Source organism: Selaginella moellendorffii, unplaced genomic scaffold (genome assembly GCF_000143415.4).
Source record: "Selaginella moellendorffii unplaced genomic scaffold, v1.0 SELMOscaffold_39, whole genome shotgun sequence".
Classification (NCBI taxonomy): Eukaryota; Viridiplantae; Streptophyta; class Lycopodiopsida; order Selaginellales; family Selaginellaceae; genus Selaginella; species Selaginella moellendorffii.
Window position 1 is genome coordinate 1,229,291 of NW_003314300.1, and position 27,350 is coordinate 1,256,640.

General features: G+C 39.6%; 7 protein-coding genes and 1 long non-coding RNA gene across 15 annotated transcripts; 6 read left to right on the forward strand and 2 right to left on the reverse strand.

The window, feature by feature from the left end:
• Window positions 1–2,166: 2,166 nt before the first annotated feature.
• On the reverse strand, window positions 2,167–4,308 carry LOC9660116. 6 transcript variants are annotated; one of them, XM_024683965.1, is made up of 9 exons: window positions 4,054–4,308; window positions 3,941–4,002; window positions 3,781–3,864; window positions 3,632–3,686; window positions 3,425–3,560; window positions 3,294–3,350; window positions 2,995–3,223; window positions 2,600–2,693; window positions 2,167–2,514 (listed from the first exon to the last, which is right to left on the reverse strand). In XM_024683965.1, exons 1-7 carry the CDS (start codon window positions 4,151–4,153, stop codon window positions 3,124–3,126), a joined length of 594 nt encoding a protein of 197 aa, XP_024539733.1. In that variant the 5' UTR covers window positions 4,154–4,308; the 3' UTR covers window positions 2,167–2,514; window positions 2,600–2,693; window positions 2,995–3,123. The 6 variants fall into 6 exon arrangements, with proteins under 6 accessions (XP_024539733.1, XP_024539734.1, XP_024539732.1 ...); XM_024683966.1 differs by having other exon boundaries at window positions 2,167–2,517; XM_024683964.1 differs by having other exon boundaries at window positions 2,167–2,545.
• A 46-nt stretch (window positions 4,309–4,354) lies between these two features.
• Window positions 4,355–5,924, forward strand: LOC112349480. The gene is made up of 10 exons (XM_024683961.1): window positions 4,355–4,541; window positions 4,586–4,652; window positions 4,709–4,798; window positions 4,868–4,932; window positions 4,980–5,012; window positions 5,053–5,130; window positions 5,208–5,287; window positions 5,353–5,569; window positions 5,622–5,677; window positions 5,745–5,924. Exons 1-10 carry the CDS (start codon window positions 4,389–4,391, stop codon window positions 5,845–5,847), a joined length of 942 nt encoding a protein of 313 aa, XP_024539729.1. The 5' UTR covers window positions 4,355–4,388; the 3' UTR covers window positions 5,848–5,924.
• An 8-nt stretch (window positions 5,925–5,932) lies between these two features.
• On the forward strand, window positions 5,933–7,253 carry LOC9660117 (probable enoyl-CoA hydratase). 3 transcript variants are annotated; one of them, XM_024683959.1, is made up of 5 exons: window positions 5,933–6,034; window positions 6,090–6,373; window positions 6,422–6,585; window positions 6,649–6,880; window positions 6,954–7,253. In XM_024683959.1, the coding sequence occupies exons 1-5, from the start codon at window positions 5,995–5,997 to the stop codon at window positions 7,194–7,196; spliced, it is 963 nt and encodes a 320-aa protein (XP_024539727.1). In that variant the 5' UTR covers window positions 5,933–5,994; the 3' UTR covers window positions 7,197–7,253. The 3 variants fall into 3 exon arrangements, with proteins under 3 accessions (XP_024539727.1, XP_002978957.2, XP_024539728.1); XM_002978911.2 differs by having other exon boundaries at window positions 5,946–6,034; window positions 6,072–6,373; XM_024683960.1 differs by having other exon boundaries at window positions 5,947–6,034; window positions 6,132–6,373.
• On the forward strand, window positions 7,252–7,712 carry LOC112349481. The gene has a single exon (XM_024683969.1). It carries the CDS (start codon window positions 7,276–7,278, stop codon window positions 7,654–7,656), a length of 381 nt encoding a protein of 126 aa, XP_024539737.1. The 5' UTR covers window positions 7,252–7,275; the 3' UTR covers window positions 7,657–7,712.
• LOC9659582 (zinc finger Ran-binding domain-containing protein 2) lies at window positions 7,685–8,899 on the reverse strand. The gene is made up of 3 exons (XM_002979036.2): window positions 8,438–8,899; window positions 7,951–8,015; window positions 7,685–7,895 (listed from the first exon to the last, which is right to left on the reverse strand). Exons 1-3 carry the CDS (start codon window positions 8,869–8,871, stop codon window positions 7,882–7,884), a joined length of 513 nt encoding a protein of 170 aa, XP_002979082.2. The 5' UTR covers window positions 8,872–8,899; the 3' UTR covers window positions 7,685–7,881.
• A 100-nt stretch (window positions 8,900–8,999) lies between these two features.
• On the forward strand, window positions 9,000–11,341 carry LOC112349521 (pentatricopeptide repeat-containing protein At4g02750-like). The gene has a single exon (XM_024684107.1). It carries the CDS (start codon window positions 9,006–9,008, stop codon window positions 10,866–10,868), a length of 1,863 nt encoding a protein of 620 aa, XP_024539875.1. The 5' UTR covers window positions 9,000–9,005; the 3' UTR covers window positions 10,869–11,341.
• Window positions 11,342–23,305: 11,964 nt separating this feature from the next.
• On the forward strand, window positions 23,306–24,243 carry LOC9660118. The gene is made up of 3 exons (XM_024683924.1): window positions 23,306–23,787; window positions 23,846–23,934; window positions 23,992–24,243. The coding sequence occupies exons 1-3, from the start codon at window positions 23,331–23,333 to the stop codon at window positions 24,241–24,243; spliced, it is 798 nt and encodes a 265-aa protein (XP_024539692.1). The 5' UTR covers window positions 23,306–23,330.
• Window positions 24,244–24,290: 47 nt separating this feature from the next.
• LOC112349513 lies at window positions 24,291–25,059 on the forward strand. Its single transcript, XR_002993411.1, has 2 exons — window positions 24,291–24,544; window positions 24,605–25,059. It is a non-coding gene; the product is annotated as an uncharacterized LOC112349513 (long non-coding RNA).
• Window positions 25,060–27,350: the final 2,291 nt, after the last annotated feature.

A 27,350-nucleotide genomic window follows, 5' to 3' on the forward strand; every position in this document is an offset into this window, starting at 1 on the left:
TTTGTTTACTTGGCTTTTTTTCGTGAAGTGTGTGGAGGTGGGGTCGTCTTGCTCTTGTGTCCAAGTACACGAAGTTGCATTGATGGGAAAGTATAAGATATTTAATCTCTTTGCTTGGGCTTTTAACATTTAGAAGTTGGGTAGCGGATCTCTTTGTGCAAGATTCGACTTCTCTCGCCCTCTCGATCGCATGAAAAGGAGGTTTTAAGTTTAAATCCAGGACACCCACGGGTCGCCACCACCTCCACCACGTTTGGGAAAACAAATCAAGCTCTCTATTCAAAGGAAGATTCTTCCTCTAGAGCTTGATTTGAAGTAAAAACAATGGCCCCCAACCCCACAATCCCCACCATGCTGATTGAATCATTCCTCTTGTCTTGCACTGCAGCATGTACCACTAGCAACAACAGCACAAAAACAACTGATATGGAAACTGGAATCAAAATGACAACTGACATTATGGTCTTGGTCATGCATGTTCAACAGAAACTTAGTGATTTTGTTCCCAGTAATTATGTTTCATTAGATTGAGAAATGGGCTACATTATGAAGGGTGGTTTTCAACACCCTCTTGGGTATGGTATGGTACACACCATCAGTGTGTGGAGGCTATTACCTAGTACTAGGTAGGCCTACCTTGATGTGCATGCAAAGGTATAGGAAAATAAAAAATAATTGAATAAAGAAAATTAAGCTGGCTAGAAGCATTAAGAAACAACATCTGCTCTTCCCCACAAAACAGTCACAGTCAGTCAGGAAAGATAGTTTGAGTGTTGTTAGGACTTGGTGTCTGATCCTACTTTATTAAGCACTGATTTTAATTTCCTGGGTTCTTAAGAAGCTCGCTAGTACATATAGGTAAGGGTGGCAGAACTGCCTGGCACATTTGCCTGCCACACTACTGACCACTGTGCTCCATGACTGTACTGTACTGAAGGCACTGCACTGCCTGCTGTCCAATTTTTACATGGATTTGATTGAGACAACCCAATTTCTCCTCCATCCACTTCACTTCTTTTTCTTTGTCCACCTCTGTTGAAAAGTTTTAGGTCATTCTCGCTGGCTTTGCTTGGTTGCTGCACTCTGCTGCACTCTGCAACTGCAACTGCAACTGCATTGCCTTCCCTTAGATCTCCATCCACATCATAGCATACACATGCAAGCCTCTCACATATACATGCATTATAAAATACAGTTGAGTACTTCCAGCAAGTTCAGGAGAAAGGCAGTGTATTCTTTTGAATTCTACTTGATTATTTCTTAAAGATGGCAAACGAGTACAACGAAATTCACTATTGTATTGCTGTCATAAAAATTAAGCTATGCCATGAAAACCAAGACAAACCATGTGGGCCGACTTAATGATCGTAGCCGTATACGAGTAGCCATCTAGGTGTATATGGACTGCTCGTATGTGCCACAATAGATCGTATTGAAGTGCGGTCAAAGCAAGTAAATCTAAAGGTGAAAGTGAAAACCCCTCCCCGCACTCGTAGCGTTTACCATATTTACTTTCCTGTCTATGTATAGCTACAGTATACAAAAGTATGATCGGGGGCTCGGCACGAGCGGTGATTACGTCACATTTGCTAAAATCGAACACCTCTTAATCCCAGGCATTATGTTTGACAAAGATCTTATGTCACGCAATTCCCCTCACAATCTTCACAAAGTTGACGCCGTCTCGATTACATTTTTTCGCTTCTTTTCGTAAAGCTCTTGAGTTCCCAAGGGCCATAGCCTCTAATGATGGTGTAGTTCTATGTCTATCTATCTGTCTATCTTGTTGATCTCATTGGACATAGCTCGCTCTTCTTTTGAGACGTTTTTATTTTGCGCTCTCGTCCGTCCCGTGCTTGTTTGTTTGTGTGGGTATGTGTGTTGAGGGAAAGAACAACAAAAGTTTCACGGAAACCCGAGTCAGGTTTCCCACAGCATCATTTTGCTTCAGCTGCTTGCTGATACCATGCTGATGCAATCCATCAATCACTCCAGAGAGGAGACGCCTTCAATTCTCTCAGACTTGAGTTCAGACTCACACACACACACACACAACTCACCCACACAGATGCAAGAAATTATATGCCAACCAAAGAGAGACCAAACCTCAAACAAGTAGCAAATCAACAAGAAAGATCTCTCCCTCTGAAGGCACAGACAAGACACTGGACTGGGTACCAAAAAGGAGTACCCATCTCCCCATGCTCTTCTAATTTGATATGTTTTTTTTATTCTGCCATTGCACCAGGCCGTCTGCCTGGTGAGGTGATTCTTCTTTTTGGCCTGCAGAAGTTGGAACTGAACCAATTTGATGATGGCTTTTCTTTTTGGGCTTGCTAAGTTGCAGCCAACTTTGGCTGCATTCATGCACATATATGTGTGCTCCCCTGTTCTTGGGCCATACTGCCAGGTGCCAGCCCAAGTGGAACAGATCTTGACATAGTGAGGTTGCAAAAGTACAGCGCTGTACTCAGGAGTGTTGCCTTTCGTTCCTGTTTTTGACCCGCACAAAACCTGCTGGTTTTCATCGCACATCATGCTTTGGCTGGTGTTACGTTGATTGATTGAAGCATTTTACCGGAAACGGCGTGTCGCGTACCTTTTCAAAGCAAGTTCTTTGGATTGGAACTGTTGATGGAATTTTTTAGAGCCCCTCATAAGGCGAGACGTGAGCATGACCGCAACCTATCTCTCTGCAATCCACAGCATGACAACGCAAACTCATTAGCAAGGTAAACGATTTCCAGAGAATCAAGCAGCTGCAGGAGAGCGCACGATCCTTATATCCACAATCAGAGTTCAACATGTGATTCAATGCTTTTTTTCGGCAAGGGACGAATGGACTAGAAAACAAGCAGGCCGGGGGAGACGAACGAAAAATAGAAACGGGGTGCTATGGTAGCAATCCCGCTCCATGATCCGGTATCTCAGTCTTAAAGCAAATAAAACAAAACCAGTGCAAGAAGAAAAAACGGAGAGGATTGTCTACCTTACCAATCAAACCTGATAAATGAAGCCCGAAGTGGTAGAAGTAACTAGAGGCAACGAACATGTTTGGCACTTCCTAACGTTGTGGACGATTTACTGATCAGCAAGCTGATGTTGTTATGATTCTGTCGATTTTTAACTCCTTTTATGATGGTACATGGATGCGCGCAGAGCTTGAATATCCTTAGCTGTTCCTGCGAGGACGTTGTCCACGTACAGGCATATGGCTGCGAGGCTGTCAGTTAACAAGTCGGTTGACGCGTAAGTCCAAAGCCAGATTAAAAGCGATCTTAAAAAATGAATACCTCGGTGTACCGAAAGGAAGCCACAGCATTTGGAACTGGAAGTGGAGCTTTTGCGATCTGGGAATCAACAACCATCAAAGAAAGGAAGGCACGAATATATGAAAGCGAGCTGCAAGAGAGTGGCACTTCACCTTAGAAGATTGGAAATCCAAAACAATGACAGGAAAAGACCGGCCATCATCGATGCCACGAGCAAATGCCGATGCCACTTTGCTGACGATAAGACACCCACCACAATGGCAATACAGGTCATTGCTTCAGCCAAGTCTGCCAGCAGCAAGGAGGAAAAGCTTGCCAAAAATGAATAAACAAAAAGCGAGCAATCGATTTGAGCTTACCCCCACAAACGATCTGACGTGAGTTTAATGTCCCAGAGAACACAGCGTGGTACTTCTGGAGAGAGTCATGGGGTCATGGACGTCAAAGCAAGAACAGAAAAAAAAAAAAAAACAGAAGAAGAAAAAAAAACGAGTAAGTTTTCACTTACAGTGCTCCATGGATCTACGGCCTGTTGGTGGGCCGAGTAAAAGAAGAATAAAGCACACGTAGCTGCAAAGGCTGCAAAAATCCCCTGGAACAAAAAGTTTATTAAGTGTCATAGCATTCGACGAGCCAAAGAGAGAAGGAAAAAAGGAGGACAAGCGTACCCGCCACAGCGCGTTTTGATATTTGTCTCGCTTCTCAAAAGAGTCCACTAGAGCTTCTTGTTCTAGAACAATCTCACACTGGAAAAAGCCTCACTTTTACGAGCTACACGTACCCTGTGTGTCGAGGATTTGAGAATCTGGAGCGTCCTGGCGAGCCGTGGGTAGCGCATCGCCAGCGCCATCGTTGCTCCATCGCCATCGCCTCCACGACATTTTCAAACCCTAGAACGAAGAAAATAAAGGAATAAGAGATCTCGGAAGGACGAAAATCTCCTGGAAGCGACGCGCTCTAGATCGAGCAAGGATCTGATTCTAGAACAAGGAGATCTACGTGGATGGCCATCGCTCATCGGCTAGAAGACGTTCTAGAACCCTACCCCAGAACAGGGGCAAGAAGAGCGGGAATTTTAAATTTTGGGGTTTTTTCGGGAGTTTTTTCTTGGTGGCTATGGCGCTGGCGAGCTCCGAGGCCTGGAAGACGTGCGCTCGCTTGGATTTTGAGGATATCCCTGATTGCTCATCGCATTCGAAGCCGCGCGTCTCTAGCGAGGCGAGGGAAATGTTCGAGGTCGATCAGCACCAAGAAGTTGATGCTCTTGAGGTAAGAAATCGTCCATATGCTTGATTTTGACAATGCCGCTTTAGAAATCGCTGGCACGGAGGTTTCTTACCGATTTGGCGAAAGGAGGGTTCGACTCTGGTGCTTCTTTCGGTATGGATTTTTTTTCTCTTTCTTATGGAGCCTCCGATCGAATAAATTTTTATTAGAAAGCTTACAATCGGAGGTGATGGGCATGAACAACGGGAATGGCTCGACTATCAGTGAGATCAAGAATTTGATACAAACGATCACCAGAGGTTTTTTCTTTGCATTCCTCTTTTTTATGGTTTTTTTCTTCATAGACCAACTCTTACACACATGTGTAGATGCGAGGGCCATGGAGACACTTCTGAGCTCTACAGAAAACTCCCTCGATAGTTGCGAACTCAATGTAAGAAAAAATACTCTACTTGTCTCGAATTCATGCGTGTTTTCCAGATGAAAGACTACAAAAATAATCGGCTGCTCGGGGTAAAGAAATTTCAAACTTATGGCTGAACTTTTCTTCCAGGACGCAGTCACGTACAGCTCTAAGTATGAACTGGAGAAGATGATGCTCAAGGATAGCATTGAAGATTGCCGTTCTGAGGTGAAGCAGGCGCTAGTTTTATTTTTTCTTCTTTGCTCAATCGTGGTTTCTTTCTTTTTTTTCTTTGTTTTTCTAAGGGTCTTCGGCTGGCAGAACAAATCGAGATGAAGCGGAGAGAACTCAAGCACCTTGAAAACGTAGCTAAGCTCAAGGACAGGTCCGTTTATACATTTTACTACATTTGTTTTCTTCTTTTTATGTTTCTATCATTTGTGATCACAGCTATCAGCAGGACAACAAAATTCTCGAGGCTTTGAAAGGCGTATCAGTGCTTGGCATCTCTAGCGGGCACATAAGTCTCCAGCTTCGGACGTACCTTCCAGATTCAAGCAACGAGTCCTTCAAACTGAGAGACGACGCTAAGAAAATACCCGACTGCGCGATCCACGAACTCAATATCGTCTTCAACGCAGCAACACTCTCCATTGCGGAAGCCGAGGTAAAACCCGAGCTTTTCAACGTCTCTTACATGCTTTTTCTTGCTTTTGCAGCTCAAACCCAAGGATGTGGAGATCAGTGAAATCGTCTCGGCTGTGCAAGAAGATGGGTACGTAGTAGTAGTAGTAGTAGCAACCTTCTTGGAATTCATGAAAATGGGATCACTCTTTTGACAGGGATTTCTTCGAGAAGGTGGCTTTCATCGTGAAAGAAGTCCAGAATCGTATTCGCTGGAGAAAGAGTGCGTCGTCGCGATATCACAGTCGTAACAGAAGGTAGCCTAGATTTCTAGGATGAGAACCATAGTAACTACATACTATGACATTATAGCTATCAAAAATTTCATTTCTTCCAAAGGTTTGTCCCCTCGAGAGAAAATGCTGTACAAGTGTCTCGTGACCTAGCTTAGTCTAGGGATGTGGCTTCATGGCCATGGCGCATCGACTGGCGCGCTTGACGATTAGAGGTAAGATCGTCTCTACTCTCCCGGATTATGGGCGTAGTGGCTCCTGGTTTTCCAGAATTCGTCGCGAATCCTCGCCGCAATGCGGGTTTTTCTCCAGGAAATATTTCTTCCAGGAGCTGCCGCTGGATTCACTCGACTCGCTTCGTGAGATCCAGCGTTGCTCCATCGATTGGCGCTCGTGATCCAGAGGCAAGCTATGAGACGATCACTGCCGAGGTCGTGGAGAGCAAGAGCGTGGGTCTCTTGATGCTCAACAGGCCCCAGGTTCTCAATGCGCTCTCCGAGGTTTGCATGAGAGAGGTTGTCGCGGCCTTGAAAGGATTCGATGCCCTGCCAGAGGTAAGAAAGAATTTTTGCGACAACTGAGAGGAAAAATGATCTTGGCAGGTTGGAGCGATTGTCATCTCCGGTAAAGGCAAAGCGTTCGCTGCCGGCGTGGACATCAAAGAGCTCAAGAACAAGACTATGGTGGATTCATTTGTGAATCCTGTTCTTGATCAGTGGAACCAAGTTTCCAGGATTCGAAAGCCACTCATCGCTGCAGTGAACGGGTAAGCGATCATGCCTTTGTGCTCGCCAAAAGTAGAATTATTTTCGTATGCTCTACCTTCCAGATATGCTCTTGGTGGTGGCTGCGAGCTTGCAATGATGTGTGATATCATCCTGGTGGGCGAGAAGGCCGTGTTTGGGCAGCCAGAGATTAAAATCGGGACGATCCCAGGCATGGGCGGAACCCAGCGCTTGATCCGAGAGGTCGGCAAGTCGCGAGCAATGGAGATGATACTCACGGGAGAGCGCTTCATGGATGCCAAAGAAGCGTGCCAACGAGGTCTCGCCAGCCGAGTGGTTAGTGAAGTTCTTCCTTCTTCTGGAGTTTTAGATCGAAGGATCTCTAAATTCTTGTTCTGTGGAGTCGCAGATCGAAGGAACAAACGAGGAGCTCGTCGCCGAGGCAGTGGCGATGGCCAAGAACATCTCGGGCATGTCACGCCCAGCGGTGATCATGGCCAAAGCGGCTGTGAATGCCGCGTATGAGAGCCATCTCGAGGAAGGCGTCAAGAGAGAGCAAGCGTTTTTTGGAGCAACGTTTGGCTTGGAAGATCGCAGCGAAGGAATGGCTGCTTTCTTCGAGAAAAGGAAGCCAAACTTCCAAAACAAATAGCTTAGTTGATCATAGAATATACCTTATTTGAAAAATAATATTCGAGTAGCTTAGGTTTAGGGCTAGGGTTTATCACGCCATGTCTCTCGCGAAGGTCACGCGTCTCCTCCTTCCCAGGTTCTCGGATCCAGCGGCGACGGTGGCAGCAGCGGTAGCGTCCATCGATCGGCGGCATTCTCTGTTGGCATCGATCGTTTCGATTTCACGGATGCAGCAGGTACCGCCTCCAAATTTCGAGCAGCGGCTGCCAGGGGTAGTCCGCGATCTCGTTCCTCTCGACGAGGAGGGAGGAGGGATTCTCGAGTGTGGGCGCGGGGACAGGAGGACCAAACGGGGCAAGATTTCCAGAGGATCGTTTGGGAAATGCCGGCGCAATACCAAGAACGCGCTGCGGCGGCTTAGAGAGAAATGGGAGCTTCCCAAAGGTGCTCCTCTCCCAGCCCCGCACGAAATAGCTTAGCTTTCTAGTGGAAAGTTTCTCTGGTGGCTAAAATAAGAAGACCAAGGATTCCAACTTCCAAGTGTTCTATACTTCCAACAAGTGTCCTATACTCATTAAAACACACTACATGCTTTTCCGCAAATCGGCAACACCTCGATCATTGGAACAATTGCCCAGTTTGCATCTCTCACAATCTAGTTATTAATACTTGCGAAACTTAGCTTGGCTTGAAATGCACGACTCCTACGCGGTAGAGGCTGGAACATCGCAAAATCAAGGCACTCGAAAACCAAAAGAACACAAGAAACTTACCAGAAGTCTTTGGAGCATTGCACTTGAAGCACTCGGTACGACTGGCAAAGTTGTGCTCGCTGCAGCTACACACAAAGAGAAGCATGACAAAGTAAGAACTTAGCTTGCAAGAAACTTAAGAGCACAAGAACGAAACCAAGAAGAGTAGAAAAGTTAGAGCTCGGGAACACTTCAATCAAAGCTTCTAACAAGTTAGAGCGGTGAGAACATTCAGCAAGAAGAGCAATACAACTAAGAACTTGAATCGAGTAGAATAACACAGAACAAACTAAGAACTTGCAAAGAAACTTAGGAGCGCAAGAACAAAACCAGGAAGAGTACCAGGAAGAACTTAAACCAAAGCTTCTCACAAGTTAGAACAGTGAGATCATTCAGAAGAACAAAACCAGGAAGAACTGCAAGAAGGGCAATAGAGAAGCTGGAACTAAGAACATAGAATCGAGTAGAACCAAACCTCTAGACAAGAACCAAGAAAATCTCAACTTACCCAGTGCAAGTCCAGTCACCCATCCTCCATCCGGGCCTCCCATCCATGGACGCATTGTTCTCCACTTTCTCATTGCCACACTTGAAGCAAGTGCCACGGCTAGCAAAGTTGTGGGTATTGCAGGACGGGCAAAACCAGTCGCCGGGCTTGACATCCGCGCCGCCCCAGCCCCGATCAGCGCCCATGCTCATCGATCCACCACCGCCGCCGCCGCCGCCGCCCACCGGGCGAGGGTTCCCACAGCGCTGGCACGAATCGCGCCTGCTGAAGTTGAGATGGAAGCACGTCGCGCAGTCCCAATCCCCGGGCTTCTTCCCCAAATCAAAATCGGAGGAGTACCATGCCTTGCCCCCACCTGTGAGCGCCGCGCGAAGGCGCGTGAAGATCGTGCCCGCCGCCGGGGCAAGGAGACGATTCCTGGCAGCGCCCAGCATTTTCCTCTCTTCTCTCTCGAGCCCAAAAACCCTAGGGCCGCCGGTTTAGGGTGTAGGGTTTTGGGTTTAAGCTTTAACGGACTCCACAAGATGCTGCCACGTGGCAGAGAATTTAGGGTTCTTGTGCAACTTTAATGACTTGGGATAGAACGCAATGCATCGATCTCATCAAGTCTTGTAACTCGCTCTCTAGCGCCAAATCTCTCCACTCGCGCCTCCAGCTCTCGTTCGAATCGGATGTCTACGTGCTCAACCGGGTCGTGCAGATGTATGGGAAATGCGGGGGCGTGGAGCAAGCCTGGATTGTGTTTGATGGCATCCAGAACAAGAACGATTTCTCGTGGTTTGCGATGCTAGGCGTTTACATCCAAAATGGGAGAATTGCGCAGGCCGAGTCGTTCTTCGATTCGATGCCGCGGTGGGATCTGTTTGTGTTGACGTCGCTTCTTGTTGCAATTGCCCGATCTGGGAATTTGCCAAAAGCCAAAGCCTTGTTTTACCGGATGCCTGAATGGGATGTTCTCTCCTGGAACTCACTTCTTTCCATGTATGCGAAAAATGGAAACCTTGTTAAGGCAAAGGATGTCTTTGATAACATGGAAGAAAGAAATCTCTCCTCTTGGAACTCGCTACTCTCTGCTTATGACCAAAACGGGCATCTTGAAGAAGCTAGATCAGTCTTTAACACCATACCTGAGCGAAGCATGGTATCTTTCTCTGCCATGCTAGCGGCATATTCCAGCCAAGGACACATTGAAGAGGCGAGAGCGCTGTTTGATTCTCTCCCGGAGAGGGATATGGTGACGTGTACAACGATGCTTTCGGCATATACGCATCACGGGCATCTTCACGAGGCAGCATCTCTCTTTGGCAGAATGGACGTCCACGATCTCGTGTCATCCACGGTCATGCTGGGAGCGTTTGCTCAAAGAGGAAATGTTACAGCCGCCAGGAGAATATTCGACACAATGGAGCAACGGGACTTGGGATCCTTCAATGCAATGATCTCTGCTTACGTACAAAATGGGCATCTCTACAATGCAAGGTATTTGTTCGACCGTATGGAAGTGTGGAATATGGTGACGTGCTGTACCATGACAACGGCATATGCCCAAACCGGGCATCTTGAAGAAGCAAAACACGTATTTGAGAATATGCCCGACCAGAATGTAGTGACGTGTAATGCCATGCTGTCAGCTTATGCCGCAAACGGCCACGTGGAGGAAGCTAAGCAGGTGTTTGATTCGATGCCTGAGACTGACGTGATATCATACACTGCCATGCTTTCGGCATATTCCCAGAACGGGCATCTCGATGAGGCGAGGAGATTCTTTGACCGGATGGGAGAACGCAATGTGGTGTCCTGGAATGCAATGGTATCGGCGTATTCGCAAGCTAGGAATCTAGAGAAAGCCAGGGAAGTCTTTGATAGGATGGACGCGAGAGACTCGGTGACGTGGACTGCTATGCTGGCAGCATATTCCCAGAGAGGTCAAATGCACCATGCCCAGAAGCTCTTTGACCAGATGCCTGAAAGATCAATGGAGGCGTGGACGTGTCTCATCGGTGGGTATGCACAGAATGGGCATCCCAACGATGCTTTGGAATTATTCCCAGAGATGAATGCACTTAACACCACACCCGATGAGATCTCTTTCATTTGTGTGCTTCTCGCCTGTAGCCATGCTGGAAAAGTATACAATGGTCGAAGCTGGTTCTTGTCAATCACATTGGATTTCCAAAGAAGTCCTGGGAAGCTGCATTATAGTTGCATGGTCGATCTACTCGGCCGTGCTGGATATCTGGATCATGCAAGAGATTTGATCAAGGGCATGCCTTTTGCTCCGGATGCGTTGGATTGGATATGCTTGCTTGGGTCTTGTAGAGCTCACAAAAACGCCCAAATTGGATCCCATGCCATGGAGGAGGTGATTGCACTGAATCCAAAGAATGCAGCGGCATATACCTTACTTGCCAACACAAATTTTGATTCCTAAAACTAAATTCTATGGTTACCCAAGGCACACAGCACTGGATAACCGCCAGCCCGCGATCGCCCCAATGGCCATGGCGGCCGCGTGCTGCTAGCCAGCCTTTGAAAATCCTCAAGTGATGCCGCGGCCAAAGCTGTGTAAGCTCAAAGGGAACAGCGCCGGAGCTGGAGGACGAGGAGGAACAGCAAGAGGTATGGATGAGGATCGAGCAGCGGTGATCTGGGCTCAGCTCTGCGGTGGACGATCCCAGCTCCCTGATCTAGGAGTTCTTCCAAGAAGCAAGCGTGGGGGAGCCAGCAATCCAGATCGCACTCACAGCAGCAAGTAGGAGCCGCATCTCGGCCTCGCGACCTCGAGAACCGAGCATTGCGCTGGCTCGCCATAAACAAATGAGTGAACGTATAGGGTTCAATTCCTGCTCAGTCCATGATCCTTTACAATTCAAAAACTCTAAAAAGTTTAATTATTATCTAAAATATATAGCTTTTAATATAAAAATTTATCTAAGATATAAAATATATTAAGGTTGTATATCAAACTATATTTATAAACTATGCTAAATTTACTATTAGTAATATATTTATCTATATTTGTAAACTATATATTTTATAGAATAGCATAATTTCACTTCATAATTCGTTTCTTGTGTACCAAAATTTTATATATAAGTATAGATAGGCAATTCAAAAGGGAAATGAATCTATGTTATACTATTATCTTTTATCTCATCTGCAACACTTTGTTCCAACAAAACTTCATCTACCTTTGGTAAAACATAACTTTGTATTCACATTATTTTGGACTTGGATAAAATGCTTTCTTGAAATTATTGCTTCTTGGCTTCACTGGGTTGGGTTTAGAGCTAATATTATCTGAATATGTGAATGTTAGTTTTAATGACATGGGCTAAAGGTTTATGAAGGTGTTATTATAATTTAATTGTTTAATTATTTTTCAAGCTTGATAATTATATAAATTCAAAGCAAACTAAGCATGCTAAACACAACAAACTATTGTGAGTGCATAGAATATGGAAGTGGAATACAAAAATGTGAATATCAATTAACCTAAAAACCCAAGCTTATATACAAGAGCGAGTGGTCTGGATTGAGATCAATTTGATCATTTTTAAAATCATATTAGTATATAACATCATAACTGTACACTTAAATTTCATATCATCCCCTCATCTCGGAAGGATGGAAAGTAATAAAAGTTATTTGGTTGATAGGTTAAGATCTGAAGAAATATTAGGAGGAGGCAATAGTGGATTTGTAGGTGTTATTAGTTATTCTTGATTCCTTTGTATGAAGTATTTTAACCATTGTACATACATAATTTTTGAAGGATTGGATTATTGAATGTCATGCTAAACCTTATAAACTTGCAATTTAATTTGCCACAACACCCAATACAGTCCTTTCCATTAAGAAAGGAGCTCCTTAAACAAACTACATATCGTAAGATTGAGAAAATGGACTAACATCAAGTCATTCACTTTGTACTCTGCTAGTGGATGATGATGGAAGTTATAATGCCATTGTTATCCCACTTGTACATAGCCCAAGTGTTCAGCAAACTCCATTTAGACAAGTGAAAAAATGCTCGTCAAATACTAATCCCAAGACCTAGAATTTACAACTCATGGCAATCACGAAGGTAAACTCAATTCCATTGGTAGTATCAGATTATGACTATATAAGAGTTTATATAGTGAAGCATGTGCCCACATAGAATAAGAGAATTATGGTAAACATAGAGAAAGCATAGAATAAAGATCGAATGCATCACCAACCATAAATGATCATCAAGATTCATTCCTATAAAATAAAGAAAGTCATCCTTAAAGTGACATTGAAAATGTAAATGCCAAAATGGAAAGTCATTAGCGAATGATACAAGATTTTCAAATTTATCATAAAGCCTTCGGATTCACAGCTTAACCTTTTGAGCCTCACGAACCTCATCAAGAGAAGGTAAATCTTGCTCTACATCTTGTGGACATTGAACACCAATTGTCAATGGTACGAAATCTTTGTTCATAAAATTCATAGATGCTAGAATAATAAACTCGTTAAAAATAGAAAGAGCCTTAACATCAGTTATAGAACTCCCCAAGTAATGAACAACCTTGAAATTATATATCTGAAACTTCAGAGCCTACTGAGTAATACGACTATTAACCAAGTTCTTTTACTTCAATAACGAAATAACTATAGCATGATCACCTTTCAATAACACCTAAAAACCATATAAATATGTATAAAGCTTTTCAAAACTTTAAATTGCTACTAAATACTCCTTCTCTAACATGGAGTAGTTCATCTTCATTGGTTATAATGTATGGCTGATATATGCAATGGGATGATGATAACTAAACACACTTGTGCTCTCTTGCATCAAAACACCTCTAATATTAGAAGTATCCACACACAAAATGAAAAGTCAAGTATAATCATGGAAGAGTTATCAATAGCTCTTTAAGATTAAAAAAGGCCTATTTGCAATTATTAGACCAAATGAAAGATGATGTTAATGGCTTCAGCAATGCTCACAATGGTGTAATACAATCAGAAAAATGATCAACAAAACAATCGAAATATTGCACATTGCTCAGGAAGTACTACACATCATTCACACACTTCAGAGTAAGGAACTTTAGAATAATAACAAATTTGTCAAGATCAATTTGCAACCTTGATAAATATGGTATCCAAAGTAAGTTGTGTGTTTATATCCAAATATGCACTTTGATTGTTTAATTTTTAAACTAACTTCCTGTAGTAGATCCAACACCTTACGAACATCACAAATGTGCTTCTCCCATATCCCCTCAAAGTGGATTAAAACATCATTAATAAAGTTAGTAGTCACCTCCAGCATATCACAAAGAACCGCATCCATCACTTGTTGAAAAGTCATTAGAGCATTATTTAAATCGAATGGTATTACAAAACTTTATACAAACCAAATGGTGTACAAAACATTATCTTGGGATCATCTTTCTTGGCCATCTCCACTTATTAGTACCTAGAAGCAAGATCTAACTTGGTGAACTAACAATTTCTATCCAGACAATCCAGAAAATCAGCATTATGAGGAATATAGTACACATTTGAGATACTCATTTTGTTTAATAAACAATAGTCAATATGGAAGAAAACACTCTCATCAGGCTTCATCACAAGAAGATTCATATGCTTAAGAACTTTAAGGTTTTTATATAACACCCTTCTCTAATATTTACTTAACATTTGCATATAAAATCTTGATCTCCTTTGGTGACTGATGCCAAATAGAAATCTTGATTGAACAAGCATCCTCAATTAAAATAGGATGACATGTTGCAATTTTGGCCACAGATAATAAGTCAAAGTGGAAGTGATTAACATACTCCTTCTTAAGTTAGTCAATTGTTACAACACAAAGACTGTCAAAAGGATTTAGAGGGGGAATAGAGCAGCAAAATGGAAACACAATCAAAAGTAATAAGGAGACAAAAGTGATGGAAGCAGAGGTAAAAGTAAAGGGACAAAGGGGAATAAAAATAAAAGGAATAAAATAAATATAAAAAGTATGAAATAAAGAGGAGAAGCCTCAAACACTTGGCATGATTGAACTATAATCAATTTATACCAAGGATGAGGTTAAAATTTTAAATTAGCACCATTAATAATGATTAAAGTTCAAGCTCAAGATCACCCACATGCACAACTAAGTTTGTCTCATCTTGCCTACACATATGTGTATAACTATTGCTATAAAGAATGAAGACTAGCTCTATCGCATGACATAACTATAAATATCAATGTGTGATAATACGCCGAGCAATAGAAAATAAAAGCCTATATCAACTAACACAAAGAAAATAATAGAAGACCTCTTAGTATAAAAATGATTTTAAAAAATAAACACTAGAGCCCTTGATGATACTCCCAAAATAAGGATGGAGGAATCACTAACTTATTCCCTCCACTACTCACACGACTCTTCATCTTTATATCAAAACTTTCCACTGCAATAGCACCAATAAAACATTGTTGATGCCAAGGCCTTCACTTAAGAAATGGAGGATGCCAATCTAAAAAATGCCAACAACACCAATATATGTGATCAACTTCATCACACACCCAACATCAGACATTACAACCATGACCACATCCTCACCCTTATCCTTGAATACGAACAACAATAACATCAACCTCCATTGAAATAAGATCATCTCCTAAGAGTTGAAGGACGTGTAGTGAGAAGTGGAAAAGGTAATATTTTATAATGTTATGCCAGTCAAAGAGCATCGTCAAGGGTGGCTGAAGTAAGTGCATGCATAAGTTCTACAAGATTTTAATAAAGTGCTAGTTATAACATTCCCAACTTGATCTGCTTTAACATATTTAACTCTGCACGAAGCACAATGCTCCAACACTAAATGCTAAATTGCATCACTAATTCAAATGGTCCTTAACAAAGATGATGCAATTATTAAAAAGCTTTGTCACAATCGTCAATATATCCAAATGCACATTTGAAGATGTTTAGAAGAATGCTCTAATCCGTACAAGTGGCTACACTTAAACCGTTGTACTATTACAATGCTGTCCCTTAAAGACACGTGGGAAACTCATGCAAGCACTGACCATCATCCCAAAAATGATAAGTGGCAATCACCGTATAGTGATCAAACCAATCGTACACACCATCCCTAAGATTTCCACGAAAGAACTCCAGCTAGACACAAAGACTGGCAGTAAAAGTGGGGTTCCATGCATCTGCCACCTAGAAATTTCTCCACTCTAGAAAAAAGATTTCCCCCATCTAAACTTTTAAGGTTACATATAACTCTCCTTAAAAATGCCATGTTATTAATATACAGCTAAATTTATTTTGTAATTTATAAGTAATGATTGCCATTTTTTCATTTTGTTAGTTTGTTCTACTAGGTTTTAGGCACTAGGAAAAAGTTTTGGGGGGGGGACATTGGATTCCCCTCCTTCCCCCCAATTTCAATGCCATGTCACTAGAGGGGTGCATGAAATAAGGTGTTAAAAGTTTTCCTCCCTGAAAAACTTCCCCTGAGGGGATGTATGGAACCCTGCCCTAAGAGCAAAAGGAATTGTACCACGCATCATGAATAGTGCCAACAACTAAGTTTGATTGTTCCACTACACCCATATAACATTGATCAACTACATTAATTATTGCTCCAGAGTCAAAGGAGGAGGAGGTTGTTGCTCTACTATGAAAACAAATGAGAAAAGAAAAAAAAAAGAGAAGAAATTAAAAAAGCTATAAAGAAAATGAGATCTAGATAATATAAAAGGTATATCTAAACCAAAACACAAATTTAAGCATTCCTTAAGAACAATAAAAATTGCCTCTTATTTCCACTAATATGAGTGTATAGAATTTGGAAATGGAATATAGAAATGTATATATCAATTAACCCAAAAACCATAGCTTATATATAGGAGTAAGCGGTCTGAATTTGAACTAATCCAATAGTTATCAAAATCCCACTATGCTAATATTAGTATATAGTATTGTAATTGTACATTTAGACCTCACACTATTATAAATATAAGGTGAAGAATATAATATCTAAGTAATAAAAATATTTCTAAATTGTTAAATTTAGGAATAGATTCTCAAATATACATACAAAAGCATCTATTTTATACCCCTTTATCTTGTAAGTGTAAGTTCTCATTCATTAGATTTTTCTAAACTTAGTATATAAGGGTCTTATCTAGGGGTCCACTTATTATAAATAATTAAAATCATAAGAATCTTTTTCCATTAGGAGACTAAAGAATCTTAGCTTAAGAACAGTAATATCATATTTTAAAAATCTCTTAAATAACAATAATTTTAAAATAAAATTTGAAAAAAACTATGAATTATTTTAACCTTAGAGTCCTTTTATTATCTTCTTTACTATTTTATATTTTTCAAATTGAAAATACAGGTAATGACCATGCATATAGACCAAAAATTTGAAGAATTGGTGTTTTAAATTTAAATGATATTAATAAGATTATAATAGCTGTGTATGAATTATTATACAAAATTGACCGTGATGATCTTTATCCCCGAAGTTATGGAGATGAAGTTGAAATAACTACTTCAAAAGAAAGAGTTGATCTATTAATCAAATGCAAACATAACTGCATAATTGAAGATTCAACTTTAGATCTTAAAGGTGAGAATATTATCAATGGATTTAAAGATCTTATAGGTAAAAGCATGCAAAATCTGAATGAATTTTGTTCAGATTTCTTTGAACAAGAAGGATATAAGTATTTATTAAGGTATGAGTTAATAGCTAAATCTGAAACTTCTGAAAACTTTTATGAAATTTCTTATAAATCATACAAGCCAATAGTTTGCTTTGTTGGAATGAGTATATTATATCGTGGCTCAGTTCTTTATACTGGAGAATTTCTTTTATCTCCTAATGGTAGAAATATATTACTTTTAACATCAAGCTGTAGTTTAGTATTGTTTTCAAGAAACATGAAAGTATTAGAAATATATAAATCTAATAACAATTATCATAAATGTTATTTATTATTAAGAAATGATGGTAATTTAGCTTTATATCATAGTAAAGAAGTTATATTATGGACAACACAAAATTTTTGTAAACATAAACCTTTTTGTACTACATCAAGCATTTTCACAATTCAAAATGATTGTAATCTAGTTATTTATACCACAAAGTTTCCTAATACAGCTTTATGGGAATCATATACTACAAACAATTATTTATGTTATATCTAAAAATTTTGAAATTAAATTTACAACTATATTAATGTATATATATCTATAAAATATTTGCATGTGTTTATATTAAGTGTTCAGAAACATTCCTTAGGATTCAGTTTTTATTAAATGAAATCTTTCAAAAATAAAATATTATCTCTATAAATGTACAATTGCTTAAATTAGATTTATGAGAGTGAATAATAAATATTAAAGATTATTTCATAAAATTATTTTAAAATTTAATTTAATACTTATATAAATATTTTTTATAAATTTTATTTTAAATTTTTTCTTAGTTTGTTTTTTAAAATTTATGTGTAACTTACAAGAGCCACATAAGCCCATCAGAGGCTTTTGGGGAGCCATAGCTACCACTTTTGGGTGACATATTAACTACTAGAATGAGGCTAAGGCTAGCTAAATACAACAACATATTTGCATCATGGACACTATCATATTTGTAGCCTATGTACTTCAAAATAATATTGGTTACGGAGCTTACTATTTTATCAAACCAGCCTATTCATTTCTAAAATTAATCCAACCAATTGACTAAATTTTGATTTGTCTAGGTAAACATCTTCATATGTAATAGCAAATTTTGCAAGTAACAAGTTAAATCTTAGGATGCCAAAGCTTTGTCCAAAACCATAGGAGGTAAGGGATTGCATTGCCAGTTACTCACTAAAGCTAAAGCAAAAAATTTATAATCGATATGAAATGAACAATCCTTGAAGATGAATATGATCCCTAAAATTTCAATCCTCTTTGAACTTTGCTCCATGCCAAAAGTATTTGATATTTGTAGGTATTGCTACTCTAATCCACTCCTCTTTACTCCTCCATAATTCCCTATGCTTGTCATGAGCAACTTGACTTTATCTCCAAAAGGAAGATAGTGGAAGACAACATCACTAAAGCTTCTACATCATGAACAATTTCCTTTAAAAAACTCAAATATTTATGAAAAGAGTTTTACTATGGAGACGTTGTAGAACTTTTGAAGTATCTCATTTTGAGCTACTAAAGAGGGGTGGTCCCCAATCGATTTGATGTTCTATCTGATTGAGCATTTAATCAGTTGATGTGGCACTAATTAGTTTTACTAATCATATTTACCTATTCTTATAATTCTAGAGCCTAGATCTCTTCAAACCTTAGTTCAATAAGCTGGAAATTTTTAAATATTTCTTGTTATACTCAACAAAACTTATAAAGATTTATATCCAACTACACAAGAAACAAAGATTGACTAAAACTACACTAAAAAAAATCCCTATTTTACACTTGATTAACTCACATTTTAATAATGCTTTGATCAAGTTGTTATACTATTGGAGTATAGTGATGATTCCTTGGTTGATTTTAATGATTTGAGCTATGAGAGTGGAGATGAATCCTTTAAATCAATAGTTTACATACTTGAATCTCCTTTTGATATATAAGTTCCTCACTATGTTTTCAGGTGTAAGCAATCAAAAGGAACGACTTGAAAGATGATCCATAATAGTTCAAATATAGAGGGAAAGGGCCCATAAATAAGAGTGCACCCCCTTTTCCAATCGGTTAAGGGTCTTGGGATATTTAAGCGTCCTTGGGTTTAAATAGTACTGGGTTGAGTGACCTCCCGAGAAGTCCAAACTCATGAGTTTACATTTGGTATTAGAGCGGTCTCAGGTCCAACTCTGTTGGTTGGCTAAGGGAATCACACCATATGTTAATTGACATTTGGTTGGTTCAGTTTACTCCTGCTGGGCTCGACCCGAGGGGTAAGGTGTCAAGAGAGTGCAGCTCTCGAGAGAGCTATGACTCTCAGCTTCCATTCATGAGGGTGTGAACTTGCAAGGAAGCATGGTAGATTGTAAGCAACCAAAGGGAACAACTCGAGAGATGATCCATAGAGGTTCAAATATAGAAAGAAAGGGCCCATGAATAAAAGTGCACCCCCTTTTCCAATCAGTTAAAGGTCTTGGGATATTTGAGGTTAAATGTCCTTGGGTTTGAATAATACTGGGCTGGGTGACATTCTGGGAAGTCCAAACTCAGAAGCTTACATCAGGATCGAGAAATGCTTGTTAAATAATCACCACTTCACTAAAGAATTTGTGACACACCTATATTTTTAATGTAGCATGTTTGTCATTGACTCTTTATAGTGATTGATTTAAAAAAATTATAAATTAACTAAAGAGGGGTTGTTGAGGAGGGAAATTTGAATAGCATAATCATGAAAGAATATTGGCCATTAATATTAAACAAAAAATTTTGCATTCAAAGGTTTTAGCTCTTAATCTTTGTAGAAGGGAGAAGTTTATTATGTTGGTGGTGCTGTGGAGTGCTAAAGCATCGATGATATATTATTTATTGTTGCAGTGGTAGATTTTAGATATATATTGTGCTTACTAAGCACCAAACAAAAAGTGAAATTAAACTTTAGTAACAACCTTACTTTTAGTAACAAAGACAACTCATATAGCAACTCAGCCATAAGCACACTCAACTTTAGCTTGCCAAAGAGTGGCTTGTCAATCCACAACACAGAAAAATATTTTTTGCACTTTTGTTGTACCTATGTATGAAATTTTTACATCTTTATTAAAGGATATAGGAAACATTTCTATAAAAGAGGACACTCTTGAGCTTGATTTATCTTATAGTCATCATTTTCCTTATCTTGTTTTCTGATGATAAACTCCCATTTAAAAAGAAGAAAGCTAAAAACCTTTGGATGGCTGTGGATATGGATAAAGCTATATCTATTGTTGAAGAAGGCTCCAAATCAATTTGAAAATTTGCCTAAGAGTTTGGTGTGTTATATACAACACTCCACAATTGGTTTAATGGCAAAAATACAAGGCAAAAAGGTGGTAGCAACAAAATCTTCACAGATGAGGAAGAAGACACCATTATATATTGGATTATGCAACATTAAACAACTAGTTAGGGCATCTTACTGGCATCCTTGGTTAGCAAAGGCACTAAGAAAATAAATGGACAATTCACTCTTGGTTGGTGGTGTGGATTTAAAAAGCATCATCCTCAACTAAACTTGCATTCTTCACAGTCTTTGAAATGTGTCTGAGTATCTACAATCACACCAACAGTTGTTAAGCTTTTTTATGCAAGGTGGCAAGCATTAATGGAGGAAAAGAACTATTCACCTAGTTGAATGTTTAATGTTGATGAAATTGGATGTTTGCATCAAACAAAAATCAAGGCTATCATGTGGTATCCAACAAACAAGCGTGCATAATTTTTAATGTCATTCCAAATGAGTGTCAAAGAATGACAGTTATTTATGCTGTTATTGTGGATGGCCAAAAACTTCCAAATCACTATATATTCTAAGGGCATAATTGAGTAGTAGGCTGGTTGGAGTTGTGTGAGTTTGGAGCATCCATGCAAGTATAAGTTAATGTATAGATGAGAAATAATGGGTTTACCTACTTCCCAAACACTTTGTAAGAGTCATCCCAAGTGGCATCTCTCCAACAAATCAAGTTTATATTGTGATAGGCAATCATGGTTGTGAAGAAGGCATTCAAATTAGGATTATAAAAGAAAAACTTGAGAAACAATTTGTTGGAATTTAATTACAAAAGGAAAGAGCCCATGAATAAAAGTGCACCCTTTTTTTCAATTGGTTAAGAATATTAGGATACTTGGGGTTAAACATCCTTAGGTTTGAATAATATTAAGTTGGATGACCTCTCAGGAAGTCCAACTACTTCATACTTCACATCACATATAACTTTTTGATATGTGCTACTTTAAACCTTTAAAAGCAATATCTATATTGAGTACTGCTTTAAACCTTTAAAAGCAATGTTCAAAGCCATCTATATTTAGTATATAAAGACAAAATTTGATAGATGCACTCTAACAAAAGTCTCAATAAGAATGCTAAATGTTATAGATGCTGAATTTCACATGGCTACATCTTTACAAGGCATAGGTAAAAACCTTTAAAAAGATGAAGACAAAGAGACTTACATTTTATAGAAGTGTAGATGACAATAACAATGATGATTTGGAGCCATTGCTAAATGTTATAGTTGTTGTGGATATAAACTATACAATGGAAGAAGCTCATGGACCAACAATGGAAGAATTTATAACTCAACTTACAATGCCATTCTCCACTCAAACTTAGCAGCAACCAAATGCAAGAGAGAAGCAAAAATTCATCACTATTCCCTATGAAACTTCACTCACTAATCTAGAATACATTACTCACATTGAGGAAAAAGCAAAGAAAGACAAGGTAGAAGAATATGCAAGAAGAAAAATTGAATGGGAAGCTATAACAATTGAGAAAGCTTATGCAAAAGAAATTAAAAAATTGATTGATGAGAAGAGTTGATAGGAGAAGGCAATATTAAGGCAACTTAAGGCAAAACAAGTAATAGTAGTGAAAAAAGCACAAAAATTGGAGAGGGAGAAAATGAAAATGAACAAATAAGTTGGACTTGTTGCAAATAAAATTTCAAAGAGCCTTTCTAAATAGGGATTAAAAGTAGCAAGAATATAGAACAAACAACATCTTTTAGTCTCTTCAACAAGACTATAAGCCAACTATTGAGCCTAGGGAGGAAATTCTAGTGTTAAACAACCCTTAGCACTATGAGCTTGGAGAGCTTCTTTACAAGTAACTACCTCTACTCATTAATTCTTAATTGATTTTGCATACCTTAATCCATTGCATGTTATTGGTTCCTAGTTACCTAAAACTCAAGTGTGGTTTTTGACTTATTTTCTGTACTGTTTTTCTCGCTTGATTAAAGTGGATATGTATGGATTTCCACCTTAATTTTTTTTTTGAGATAGCCCATAGTAAGCATATACCATGAGAAAAAAACAAGTTTGGATTGGAAAACTCATATAATACACTTTAAAAAATTCTGATTGGCTGGAGAGCAACCCTTATAAAGAAGTTCTGTGCATCCATAGATTGTTTCATTTGTATAAGCACCCTCTCTGCTTTTGGCACTTCAACAAACTCTAAATCACCAAGTAGCTCTAGTTCTTCCAAGCCTCATCCAAGCTCTCCTCCTTGTCCTTAAGTTTTTGACCACCAAGTAGCTCTAGATTGTCCAAGCTGTCCCTATCCACATTCAAACTATCAATCCTCATCAAAGCTCCCTCCTCCTCCTTGTCCAAACTGTCCCTCCTCATCAAAGCTCCCTTGATCAAAGCTCCTTCCTCATCCAAGTCCTCCACTGGATCACAACCATTCTCATTGTCCAAGTCATCATTTCTAGATGGAGCTTCTAAGAAATTTTTCGAAACTGACCTGGTTCTCATCCTCCTGCAACGTGCACAATAGCAAATTTTCATCAGATTGAGCTTAGATCGAGATAACCCTAGCTAAGTGCTAATTACGCTTGGAAATCTTATAGGTGTTAATTTTCAGTTCCCAGCTAAGAAATTATAGTGTAATTTCTTTGCACTGCTAATATACATTTCCTACCTAATATTCATGCTTAGTAAATGTAAACATGAAAAACCATTTTGCATGTGTTTTTAATCTGTGGTTTTTTGGTTTTCTAGTGGTCCCTTCGATAACTAGAGAAAATTATGATGTACTATTTTCTTAAAGATTAAGTAGGCCTTTAGATTTCTTTGATCGAGCTCTTTAATTGGACCGGAGAGAAAACTAAGGTGGAGGTTCCAGGGTTAGGGTTTTAGCATGCCAGGGCAATGCTGAGCTTGAAGAAATGCAGGGAGCGTTTGCTCGTACCGTGCAATGCGAGGCTCCTGGCGACTGGCACGGGAGGCGGCGGAGGCGATTCCAAGGGCGGGGGCCGCAAGGGCGGGATAGATTTTGATGCGCTCTTCAAATCGGTGAGTAGGCCACAGGAGAAGAAGGAAGGGGCGGGCGAGCCGATCGATTTCAAGAAGCTGTTTGGGAATACTGTGGCGGACAAGAGCCAGTTCAAGCTGGATCTCACGCCCCCCAAGCGGGAGGGAGGGACGATCGACAGTGAAAAGCTCAAGATTGATCTCAGCAAGCTGTTCGCTGATAGTCCTGGCACTAGAACAACGCCTGGCGATGGGGGTCTCAAGGGATTCAAGCTCGATTTGTCCAAGATCAAGAGCAAGGCTCCTCAATTGCCACCGAAAGAAGGAACTACCAGCGCCGCTCAAGATGTTGCGTGTACCTTCTTTTTTTCCTTGCCTTCAGGAATTTTGACTATGCTCTTCGTTATTTGCAGTGAAGAAGATGGGCATTTTGAACAAGTTTGCTGATGTCACGGGCCCGAGTCTCAAGCCTGTTCCTCCAAAAGATCATCTTTTGGAGAAGGTTTTGTTTTCCTTTTTGTCTCGTTTTTATCTTGCTCCTTTTTCCTGCCTCTTGCAGTATCTTGCTCCGGAGAATATGTCCGCGGCCGAGTTTCAAAAGATCGAGCTACAGAAAGTGAGAAACGAGTTTAAGCTGCATGATGCCGACTGTGGTTCCTCTGGAGTCCAGAGTGAGTGTTTTCTATTCTCCTTTTCTGGTTTCTTCACTTATTCATCGTGCCTTTGTTTTACTCCGAAGTGCGGCGCTGACGAAGAAAATGAGCTTCCTTTCCAAGCATCTTATGACACACAAAAAGGCAAGCTTGTTTGATTTATTATCTCGAAGGACGCAAGCTAAGAAATCTGGAAATGCAGGACGTCCCTTCGCGTCGAAGCATGAACACAATGGTCCAGAGGCGGAGAAAGCTCATGATTTATCTCCGGCGCACCGACTGGCCGATGTACTGCTACGTGATCAGCCGATTGTTACTCAAAGATAGGATCCAAGTCTCCAACCGAGCGATGCAAGCGGGCACCAAGAAGAAAACCATGAAGGACAAGCGGCGAAGGAAGAAGAGGAAGGTGAAGAAAAGCGAGAAATACAGGAAGAAAGCTAACGACGTTTGATTGAGGTACGAGACTTACATTATTTATTCTTTCGAATGTCCCAAGCTTTAGAAAATGTCTTTCAGGCTTGAAGCGACTTGGAAAGGAAATTCCCTGTACAATCTGTGGCAGACTAGCGCTCCCAGCTTTCACTGATTTCCTTGAGCTCATCCCAGAAAGGTACCTACAAAGTTCGAGTTTTGTGGGATAACTTTGAAGTCTCTGTTTTGATTGAGCTGAAGGACTAGAACTCGAACTTTATAGGTGTTTTCATTCTCGTCATGATCCCTGGCGATATCTCTCCAGCTCGAGCAGTGGTTTGGCAACCAAAACCTCGCTCTCATTGATCGAGCTCGAGTCTGGAGCAAAGCTCGGGAGCACGATAAACTTTCCCCGTGAATTCTTCACTTGATATCACCGCATTCCACATCTTGGCATCGTTGAGTCTCGTCTAAATCCTCCCTGTCAAAGCTCGGGTCCGGAAGAGCATGCCTAGTCGGAAATCGGAATAATAAAGCTTTACAAAGCTTGATTTTTTGTTTCCTGGGTCCAGCCCTGATCCCGTTATGCTCTTGACTCGCCAAAAGTAGTTGATTGCTAATTAGATGCATATATTGGGAATGTAATCTATAGAAAAAATGGTCCATATACGACATGTCAGATGGCATATCACTTCAATGACTTTGAAAATGTATTTTATAATGGGTTAGGGGTTGATTGATTGTGGAAAAGGTTAAAAAAGGGTTAGTAGTGTAGGGTTTGATTGTAGAAGAGTAAGGCGAGCAATTGCAGAGGCTGCAATTTTGGCAGGGTTGCCAATTGAGGTTGCAAGGCATCTTTTTGGCAGCAGTGAGTGCATGTGTGGGATAGGGCAACCAGTGTGGAGTAGCCATTGTTTTGGTGCAGGAAGAGATTGCAATAAAAAATATCAATGGCAAACCAGTTCACAGGTATAGTTAAAGTGGTTTGTGTGCATAACTATCTTACACCTCTACCACTTTTTTGTTGGTAGCAATGATATCAGAAGGGTATCATTGCAAAGGGCATAAACATTTAGCTGAGCAATTTGCACAGTTTCTTGGTGATGATGCATTGATAGTGAAGGTTACAAAGACGCACTTTTGTCAAAGCCCCATTCTAGTAAGCTATTTTCAAGTTTATATTCTTTTATTTCTTGCCTTTTATTGTAGAGTGTGAAGCCAAGTTGGGGGCTTGCAATGTTTGGACATACTAAGCACATTGTGGAAGTGACTTGTGGTGATAATGGTATGTAATTCCATATAAATTTTGATATCATTAATGGGTTCTTCTTTTTCTTTAGGAAAAACATTTACACTCCGATGGGGTGGGAGGAGGGAATTCCTAGGAGGCAAGGATTGGCTGTACTATTGTGATAATCGTGGGCTAAAGGTTGATGATTATATTGTGCTTTACTCCCCAAATCCAGATAACATGCATATTTGGGCTTTTCCTTCTACAATTGCATCTCAAGTGGTACAGAGGCCTTTACCACTCAATCTATTACATGTTACTGCACCATCTATTTCTATGGAGACTGGTGTGGTAGTGAAGGAGATGCAAACACCACCTATGCCTATGATAGAACAAGTTGCAAGTGCTGAGTGCACAAACTTTTCCAAGTAAGTATTTTTTTTTGTCATGGTTTACACAATTTAAATTTTCTTTGTAGGATCATAGTGGCTAATGATAAGATGCAAGTTAAGGGTGTCATGCAACCAAGGGCCGAATTTCCTAAGTTATCTCACTTACGATTTCTTGCATGGTGAGACACTTTAAAATAATGATAACCTTGTTGTGTGGTATGCAATATAACCATAAACTTAGTGGTAAACCACTAATAAGCTAGAACACATATAGTCATTTCTTATATATACAATAAATAATTGTATAGTATAACTATTGTAGTGTATGATAATTTTCTTATCTCTTTTTATAGTAGGCCATGGTGGGTAATGTTGTGTGGTATGCAATATAACCATAAACTTAGTGGTAAACCACTAATAAGCTAGAACACATATAGTCATTACTTATATATACAATAAATAATTGTATAGTATAACTATTGTAGTGTATGATAATTTTCTTATCTCTTTTTATAGTGGGCCATGGTGGGTAATGTTGTTTGATGGTATATGATTCTCCAATAGCACTTGTGCTAAAGTGTTATTTTCTAGTATTGCTTTACTTCTTTCCTCTACCCTATCTTTTTTTTAAGTCTAAATACTGGGCAAAATTACTTTTAATACATGTGGTTTTGACTTTATACCTTATAGTGAAATACCATAGAATAATCATGGAGTGAAATCTAACCTTTAAACACATGTGTTAAGGGTAATGAGTGAGACTTAAGTTCCAAAGCTTTGAACCATTAAATAAAGGGATGAAGCCAAACTCCCAAGTGTTACAAGGAGTGAAAAAATAAAAGTACAAAATAACATTAAAATAGTCCTAGAACTTCCAACTTCCCAATGTTAATGTTAATACCAATACATAAAATAAAGCTAAATGAGTCTGGCGCTATTTCAATATACAGTAGGTTAACACAAGGATATAGGTACTCCACTAATTAATATGGTATGGAATTTGAACTTATATCCAAGTTAGATAAAAAGTAAAGATAAACACACCCAATGAAGAACTAAATATGTCTTTGGTTGATTGGCTATAACCAATTTACCCACCATCTCTACTATACATTTGGAACATTGTAATCATAGGATGAAATTTGTATCATATGGATCTTTAGAACCTTGGGACATAAATGGAGATAAAATAATTACTATAGGATTTTTCATTAAACAATTATAATTA